Source organism: Dendronephthya gigantea, unplaced genomic scaffold (assembly GCF_004324835.1).
Source record: "Dendronephthya gigantea isolate DGI-Jeju-01 unplaced genomic scaffold, DenGig_1.0 000001F, whole genome shotgun sequence".
NCBI classification, from domain to species: domain Eukaryota; kingdom Metazoa; phylum Cnidaria; class Anthozoa; order Malacalcyonacea; family Nephtheidae; genus Dendronephthya; species Dendronephthya gigantea.
In genome coordinates, this window is record NW_021163011.1 from 4,269,403 (window position 1) to 4,278,861 (window position 9,459).

At 36.5% G+C, this 9,459-nt stretch overlaps 1 protein-coding gene across 1 annotated transcript; it reads right to left on the reverse strand.

Annotated features, from left to right (window-relative positions):
* Nucleotides 1-194: 194 nt before the first annotated feature.
* LOC114530873 (G2/mitotic-specific cyclin-A-like) lies at nucleotides 195-3,681 on the reverse strand. Its single transcript, XM_028552474.1, has 6 exons — nucleotides 3,597-3,681; nucleotides 3,105-3,241; nucleotides 2,226-2,528; nucleotides 2,006-2,146; nucleotides 1,517-1,630; nucleotides 195-341 (listed from the first exon to the last, which is right to left on the reverse strand). The coding sequence occupies exons 1-6, from the start codon at nucleotides 3,628-3,630 to the stop codon at nucleotides 195-197; spliced, it is 876 nt and encodes a 291-aa protein (XP_028408275.1). The 5' UTR covers nucleotides 3,631-3,681.
* Nucleotides 3,682-9,459: the final 5,778 nt, after the last annotated feature.

Sequence of the window (9,459 nt, forward strand, 5' to 3'; positions counted from 1 at the left end):
TCGAAGACGACGCGAGAATTAATGGTGAATAAAAGTGGCGCGACACACCCCATTTGGTCTCATCGTGCCATTTATTCGTCATTCTCAGGTCGTTTTTGACTTTCCCCGTCCTCAATCTAAATCTGTTTAAGGGATGGGAAAGACTAACGGGTGAAGGACAAAATTCACAGAATTTTCGTAAATTATAGAATCTCCTAATCGACTTGCCTGGATTCACTATATTTATCTTTAATTGCTTGAAGACTGGTGTCTTCTGCATGAGTTATGATGTTATGCATATCCTCGATACACTGTTTCATATCACTGAGTCTGTATCCTGAATTTTCTGCCAACAATGGAAACTAGGAAAATGATGAAATAGGTTTGTCAAAACTAAAAACATCCATGCACCACCTTGGTATAGAGCGAATTTTTCTTATACGCATTCTTTTTCTTATCGCTACACTAAAGGGACGGAGCTTCAGTAAAAAATATTTGCCTTGAATACCGTCTCTTGCACTGAAGACGTGAAGCCCTCCATGTTTAGAGTTTGGGTTTATTGTTGAGTATCAAGAGTATTAGGTCAAGAGTCGAGAATGGGGGGAGATTTTGCGCTACTTTACATGTGCATGCTTTCCATGCATGTTTTGCAAGTGCAGGTTTAACGTGCATGTTTACCAACTTTAACTTTTTATATGGTAGTGAATATCTGGCACTAAAGATGGCTCATTTAGAGCCGAGGAATGTATAGGTGTAGTAAAACTTTAATTCTATATAGTAAAAGCGCAGGGTGACGGCACAAAGACTATGCATGCAGTGGAACCCCGTAAGTCAGAATCTTTTAAGTTTGCGTCTACACGCATATATATATATATATATATATATTAATATATATATATATATATATATATATATATATATATATATATAGCTTTCTGTTCAGTAAACACCAGTAATGTAAAACATGCTGAAATGACCTGTCCGTCATTACTCTGATGAGTTGTGGTGGACAAGCTTCCATTAACTTGGTTAATTTGCTAAACTACGATACATAGGGGTACATAACGAGAGGATTTCCGAATATTCATATCGTTGTTTATTAATGAGGGGAGATATCATATCATGCTATTATAATTTTTTGCAGCAAACCAAAACTTAAGTTAAGAGCAATGACGTTGGTCTAAATGTAAAGTGGTTAAATGGAAAGGATAAGTTGGTGTGAAAATATTGCACCAACAGTAATAGAGAGGTATGTTTTGCAGCGAGAGAGACGAAAGGAAGATGAGCTTTCGAACTTTTTGATCGCTTAGTTGCAATAAGCACTAAATAAAACCAAGGACCTTTTGTGTTTTAAAACCGATATTATTAATCATTCACACTCCGGTTCTTTTTCATCATTTGTAATCACTTTATATGCTAAAAATTGCAATACCGGCCTTCTTCTTTCGAATCTCCATGCAGTTGAAAACGCCATACATATATAGTCATTTTTATTCTTCGATATCTCAAATTTTGATAAATTTTGTATAGTTCTTACCGATGGAATGCAGTCCAACGTACTTAGGGCAAGAGCAACAGACGAGGCAGCTATGAGAGATGGAAGGTATGTCCATTGTTGATCTGCATCTTGCAACACAACCTCGCAGTAATACTAAATTAGAACAACGAAGCAAAGATTGAGGCGTGATTTACATATAATCATCGTTTCGGACGGGGTTGGAAAAGTCTTTGAGAAGACGTTTTCAAAACTGTATGAAACTATTGCTCTTGATATCAGTATTTTTTTAATAATTCATTTAACGTATTCTAAGGAGCCAGAGAACTGGCTCTATTTTAATTTTAAAATTTGTACTATTAAACGACAGTGCACGTGCATGAGTTGCGTATTGCTTGAGATGATAAAGACTTTAGTCATTTTATTGGGCAACAAGAGATGTTAAAAGATCTCAAAAATATAGGATGGCCAGGCATGGTTTTGCTTAGGATTAATTACTTTTAAAAGTTTAATAGTTTTAGGCCAACTCACCTTTGTCAGATGAGATAATTTTTCCGATAATCTCTGTGGGAGCATGACACTCTTTTCGTATCTTTCTAAGAACGATAGTGCTGTAGGAACAGCCAAGTCAAAGACGAGTGATTTCAATATGACATGTTCCATTTGTCTCACCTAATGATGATTGAAAATATGTTCAAAAATAATAGCGAAATACAGTAGAATTGACTCCATGGCATCTGTGTTGACGCACCTCATCACCGGTATAGGTAGAATTGGTGATGAAAACAAACTCAGATATCTCAGGAGGATAAATTTCTTCAAGTTTTGAGGCAATGAGCATACACGAGACACCAACAAGTTGTAGCTTGCTCGGATCTATGATTACGTTTGATGACAGGAAACGATCAATATAGTTAACGGTCAGAAACAATGTCTCTGGTACGAGATGATACTCCTCGGCCACTTCAACCAACCAATCTACCAAAATTGCCCTCATACTCTTGTTAATTAATGGTTGTCCACTCATGAAGTTGGGCTTTGGACGATGCCTTCTCTAAAAATACACATGGGACATTATTAGAGCTTATTCCAAGTTAACAGTCTTTATCAGCTGTTTATGCAGTTGATGCAATAATTAGATAGATATCTAAAATCAAAAGGATCGAGACTTAACTCTTGAGGTTAAAACCTAGCCAAGATTTTTAGGATGCATAAATGTTGTGTAGTTAATGCTTACTGTCTACATATTTTTTTGTACTGTCTAAGTCTTTTTATTTCTGTTAGTGTACGCGATGAAATTTGTCCACAATAAGGTTAGGACAATGGATAATACTGTGCATGTGCACACAAGGACAAGCTTGTATTGTATTGTTCCAATATAACCAGGCAGCGGCGTGGCAGCGTCTTCAAACGACTTAGCATCAAATGTGGTATAACAACTGTCTAAAATAGACAAAACACTTCTCGACGTTTCGACCTGAGGGCCTTCGTCAGGAGAGTTAGTATGACTCTCCTGACGAAGGCCCTCAGGTCGAAACGTCGAGAAGTGTTTTGTCTATTTTAGGTAGTTGTTATACCACATTTGATGCTAAGTCGTATTGTATATTGGATAGACCATTGAATTATTTACCTCACTCTCCCTTAGATATTCATGTATCTCTGATTCATATTCAACCAAGTTGACATCGTTAGAACTATCACAGCGCTTGTTGATTATAACTGGCATAGAATGATCAGAACCTCCAATATTCTCTTTAACATCTCTTTCTATACATACATTTTTTTCAAAAGTTTGAATCTATGGATTTTATACCAGAAAGTTGGGGAAATTTCCAAGCCTGGTACCGGTATATATCTGACAGGATCTGACAATCCAAGGGTTTTTCAAAAACCTCATAGTCTTTTCAGGTGCCTAGCTAAAATAACTAACTAAAATTACTAAAGTATATCAAGAAATATTAAGTTGGATTTTTGTTTGAAAGCTAGTCCCAGACTCTCAGTCGATGCACAACGCCTAAACAAACTTATAACAACTATAAATGCGTCTATACTAATCACAATTCTCATAAATATGCATGACATATAAAATAAATAACGCTGCAAAGCATATATTTATAAGTACCTTGTGTATCAGTGCTTGTTGTCTGAACTATCATATCAACGGACGGCCACGGAACATTTTCTTGGTCGACATACACAGCAAACGTTTGAGCTGATGTACCTTGGCATATTTTTGTACGTGACTGTTTGCCCATGAAAGTGTCACTGTCTTCACATTTCTCCTTCAAACTAGTTGCTAACTACAAAAATCCCCAGAAAATATCGCTAGTTTTCAGTTGACAAAAATCGTTAAGCTCTCATGGAAATTTAAAAACTATAACCTAGTAATTAACCTTATAAAAAAGTAAAAACAGAGCTAAAAACCTTGTTTCGAGTGGGAAGGGGAAGACAGGAATTTGACAAGTTTCCCAATGGCACACGTTCTTTTCTCTGATGGCTTTTGGTCTTTCCAACAGGGCCTAATTTTTTGACTGGTTCTGGTAAACTTTGGTGGCTTCCATTTTTCGTCCGGCGAAAATCGTTTGTAGTAGGGTTTCTTGAGTTCTCCATTTCAGTGAAGTTTTTTTTCATAAAGAATTACTAAAATTTGCTGTGATTAATGCAAAATATGTAACAAATCTCCAAGAAAATATGCATTTTCATCGCCATTTTTCGTCACTATCACGAGTCATGATCACGAAAAATTTTTTCTTCGTCGTCAGTGTTTTTCAAATTACGTCATGAGCTGCGCACTGAACTATATATTATCTGGAGAATTCAATTATTTTAAACTTTCCTGGTAACATATATACCTGCTACAGACCAGTGATACAGACACACTGAGAAAGGACATGTATAGATGTTCAATAGCAGGGAACTCACTACACTTTTCGCTAATTACATCAGCTCTTTACATGCAATATGATATGACATCACAAACAATGGACCTTTTCGGTAATTACGTCACAACATTATCGCTTTAAATTTTAAATCACCTTAAATGAGATAGATATCAAGTTTAACTCTCACAAGCTTTCTGGAAAGATGCAAAACATCCTTCTTCAACACATGCATCAAACAGAATTTTTCATTTTGACAAATAAGTATGGAAATACGACATAACGCGAGAACAATGCTCGCGGTCTTGACCCCTGAGCCTTGTTCTCGTGTTATGGCTTATTTCCACATTTATTGGTCAAAATAAAAAAAATCTTTCTCATGCATGTGTTGAAGAAGGATGTTTTGCATCTTTGCACGTGACTCGTGAGAGTAAAGCTTGAAATCCATTTAATTTAAGGTGGTTCTAAATTTAAAACGTTGTGACGTTAAAATCTTGTAACATAATTACCGAAAAAGTCTATTTTAGCTCATATTAACGAAACAACACGAATTTATTAGTATACCAGTTTTCTTTCAGTAGCAACGCGTTTAAGCCTAGAATTAATTACCCAATTGATGAATGCAAAAACGTTTTAAAAATAATTTTCCTAATCCGACAGTCCCTCGAACATCACGGAAGTTGTCATGGCGTAAATACTTCATGTTTCGTCTGCGAGAAAATCTGTTGAGCATAAGTGTGTTTCTAAAATAACGCAGAATTATGAGGTGTTCTCTCCATTTCCTTTTACGGTGTAAATCATGGAAGGTACAGGACTCTAGTGTATATATTTTAGATTCATGACAGGGATTAATGTATTATAGGTGTCTACTTTGGTGCGTTAAAAAACGCAGCCATTCTTTTGGCGGATTTTTGCTATTGCTGGATGATGAATGGCGAATTTTATTTATGATGTCCTGTTGACGTAAGGCACTTTAATTCGAAAGTTGTTGGTGAAAGTTAACTCGGTCTGTTTCGTCAATACAAACGCAAACCATATATGAATATTTTACTCAGTCGAAAGACGTGTTTTTATAACCATGGCAACAACAATTCCAAGGGATACCACATTGTCTACGCATAATATTCATATATATTTGATAAGAGGAAGACGACAGTTTAAAAAAAAATGTCTCGAACAACTGATAAACGAGATTTAATCGAATTTGCATACACTGCGGCAGCAGTCTTGCTTGGTTATTTGAATTAAAGCTGTCCTAGGTGAGCGTATCTCTAACTCAGTGAGCATATGATTTTCGAACCTTATCGGCACTAGATGCTAAGATGAACTATTACTTCAGTTCAGACTGTTTGTGGTTCATATAGAATAATGAGTCATAGAAAAATTTCATGCACCTTAAATGCTTTTGAAGGAAAATAACCGTGCTTTGGGCTTGGTCGAGAATAATCTGAATGAGACTTTCAAGCTCGGATAAGACAATGATGAACAATTGAAACCAGCCGCTTGCACTGTACATTTAAGTTCACACCTTACATTTCTTGGAACTTATATTTCAGTAAAATACACACATAAAATAGCCTTATAAAAATAGTGCATTCCTTCGAAGATATATACGTTAGGGATGCCATACTCCATAGTCCCTAGAAATCAAACTTATATTCTCTATCATACACGAAAAACGTCAACTGAACACTTTTAACTGTCATTACTTTTAGTATCAGATGGGAACTTTGTTAAAGAAAACAAACAATTTATACTCTTATCTCTTTGATTTTGGAAAAAAATGTGATTTTAAACAGTTTCTGTACACACCTCTCAAATGTTTTCCTTAAAACAACATTGACAAATTGTATAGTGCTATGGAATGTACTGCTTTGCAAATAATTAGGCTGTATTTGTATCAAGTTAATATACGGCTCCAATGTGTCTCTAATTCGTGGTCTGTTTATCGCTAGATACTTTAAAAGGTCAACAATTATTTAAGGAATGCCTAAGATATGCAGCAACTGCCATTCTTGCACACATCTGTTTTTGTTAGCTTACAGCCAATGATTGGCTTGTATTCTTCAAATTCAATTGTTTAAATAAGCCAAGTTCAAATTTTCGCAATTTGTATCCTTGAGAGTCGGCATACGTAGTTCAAAAGAAAGTGTTTAACCGGGGTTAAACGCTGCCCTCTGACGCGTTGACCCGCAAAATGTTACACATATGATATGCTCTTAATTAACAGGAACATCTGTTTCTTACTAACTGACCACTCCCCAGTTCAGCACCCGACTTTGTGTCAATGTCGGCGTGCGCAGACAATCAGTCCCGAAGACACCAAGAACATCCTATCTCGCAAACTCAATTTGTATTATTTTTTTAAATTATATTAGATCAATACCCTAACATAGTCCGAAATAGTTTAAATAAATTGTACGCGTAACGTGCATTTTTCTTTAGATATTGACTATTAACTGATTTCTCATATCTTTTCTCGCGTGAATTGCACATAACGTAGGTAACATGTTATCCGAATGTAATCCGCTGTCAACCTATATCTGCGAGACATGGTAAGATTCATAAGAAAAGCTTTGTTAAAAGGTTAAGGTTAGCTGACCCCGAGTCTATAAAACGTGGAGGCGAAACTTAACGAAGAATCAATTCTGCTTGAATTCTGTTGATAGTATGTTTATAGAAAGTACCATCACACGCTATGCGAATTTGCTCCGTGTGAATATAAAGCAACAATATTTGATTGGAAACGAGACGGGCTTGTTGCCAGGGCTAGAAGCCTAGGATATTATAAATGGTTTCGTACAGCTCTCAAGTTTTTGTATGTATTTGCGGGTAGCATGCAACTCCCGGACCCAGGTTTCTTCCAAAGCTAGCTCTCTTATTTTGCAAATACTCTGGGTTTAAGGTTGACTTGGGCCCTCGACTTTCGTGCTTTCGAAGTACTCACTACAAGTGTCGGCTAATTTTTATCCTCTTAAAACCAGAGCTATCTAAGTATCCTCCTACGTATGTTCGCCTTAGATGGGCTGGCACCAGTTGACGCTTGAGAAGCGGAGGAGGCGGCTAAAATTAACTATCTTACCTACCGCACTTTGGCTATTAATCACACGTTACATGTGACTTGTTTCAAAAAAAATGTGGAAACTCTGTCATGTTTTTGTCATCACACTGCAAAACTCATTGTTTCCACTTTGCAAAACTGATATTCCTTTTGACAAACTCGAGTTTTCCAAAACAAAAATCTTGTTTCTAATACCTATTTAATTTGTGATTGGCAGAGTATGATGACAAATTTGAATATGGGAAAGATATTACGTACAGCACATATCTGGGCATCAAGAAAAATAGACACACATACCGTAAACCTCCAACTATAAGCCCCCCCAAATATAAGCCCTCCCATCTATAAGCCCATCACATTATTAACAATCACGTCATTCCAAATATAAGCCCCCCCGAATATAAGCCCATTATACAGGTCGGGATACAGGTATATATTAAATACTCTTGCACTAAAACAATTCCCTATAGCAGTAACTAAGCAAAAACATTCAAGCAGTGTTAATTTTACAAAACATGTTCGTCCTGGTGATGTTTCAAAGCGGCACGGACGAATCTTTTGTGCAGCTTAACATGTTAACATTTGTTTATCTGTAATTCTTGTTTATTTTCGTGTTTATACCTTAACAATAAATACGGCACTTGGTTTATATAAACCCGAAATGTTGTCCATGTATAAGCTCCCCCGCATATAAGCCCTCCCGTGTATAAGCCCATCAAAAAACGCTTACGAACTTATATAAGCCCAGGGCTTATAGTCGGAGGTTTACGGTAGTAGGCAGCTAGCTTTTTGTTGCTTGCTATTTATGTTAACTATGTTAAATTTGATTGTATACAGTTTTCAACATGCCAAGTCCAAACTTCATACTGATTCGGTTTTTGGAATATTGTCAATAAAATGCGAATATAATTTTTTTCGAGGATTCTTTGGATTTTCCTTGCCCCTGCTGCCTCGGCGCTTCCGACGCCCCTGCGTTGTTTGCGCAAACACACATGTCATAATAGGTCCGACAAGGAACTGCTGATGTGACGGATTAAACATCCTGCATCGTGCATAATTTGCGTAAGAGAAGAGCATCGGATGCCGCAAACCTCTGAGAGCAAACTTAACATCCTGTATTTCTACTCAATTTTTAGTACATATATGGCTAGAATTGAGAATGCTAGAAGAAAAGACAAAACTTTGTATTATAAAATTTTCAATGAAGATAGCTTAAAGTTACGTCGAAACATGTTTTCAAAAAAATTGCCTAATAGCTCTTGTGCTGATCAGATCATGTATGGTGAAGTAGAATTGAAAGTTTTTAAAATGGCATGTTTGAGAGCGAGTATAAGTGCTTAAGAGGTTGTTTACATGATTAGAGCCTGGTAAGACTGACCTTCTAGAAAACTCTTTAATATGGATTTATAATAGCACGCAAGAGGCACGCAAGGCCTCCATGGAGGGCTCATGATATGTTGTAAACAGTTCCTATAGTCCCTAGTGTTCATGACTTTATGTCAACGTGCAAGGCGCATGTAAATATTTAAAGTTGAACAAAGTTGTTTAACATAAATAAATAATACAGTCCAAAGTTGTGAAGTTGATAGCATGGTTCCAGCAATAGCATGATTTGGATCGAACTGAAGTTTCCCCGACATTTAACGCCGGTGAGAAAATTTTGAAAAATGTGTAACCGCCACATTGGCGGCAGCTCAGAAATGTCAGCGGCATGTCTTCTCCACCTCAGATACCCACCCTAAATTACGTCACCACGTCACAGACTCTATTTTTTAACTTAGGACCACCCCAAATATTTCACGTTCTTTTCTCTCAGGCTATATATGTTTTGGCTATATCTAAATAGGCAAAGTGTCCATGCGTGCATGCGTGAATTAGACGTTTTCATTTTCACCAATGAATTTAAAAAAAAATTAGCCATAACACGTAAACAAAGTTCAAGCACCGAAAACTTGAGTCTATTTTTCATGTTAAAGCAGGAATTAGCAACAACAATATCAGTGCCTCTCTATACACAGCAGTGGACTCAAAATAAGACTGGAACG

What these genes read in the sequence shown, in the direction of transcription:
- LOC114530873 (XM_028552474.1), bottom strand. Translation starts at nt 3,630, where the DNA reads ATGATAGTTCAGACAACAAGCACTGATACACAAG. An exon ending in AACAAGCACTGATACACAAG is followed by an intron (nt 3,242 to 3,596) that starts GTACTTATAAAT and finishes ATGTATGTATAG; the next exon opens with AAAGAGATGTTAAAGAGAAT. An exon ending in CGTTGGACTGCATTCCATCG is followed by an intron (nt 342 to 1,516) that starts GTAAGAACTATA and finishes TCATTTTCCTAG; the next exon opens with TTTCCATTGTTGGCAGAAAA.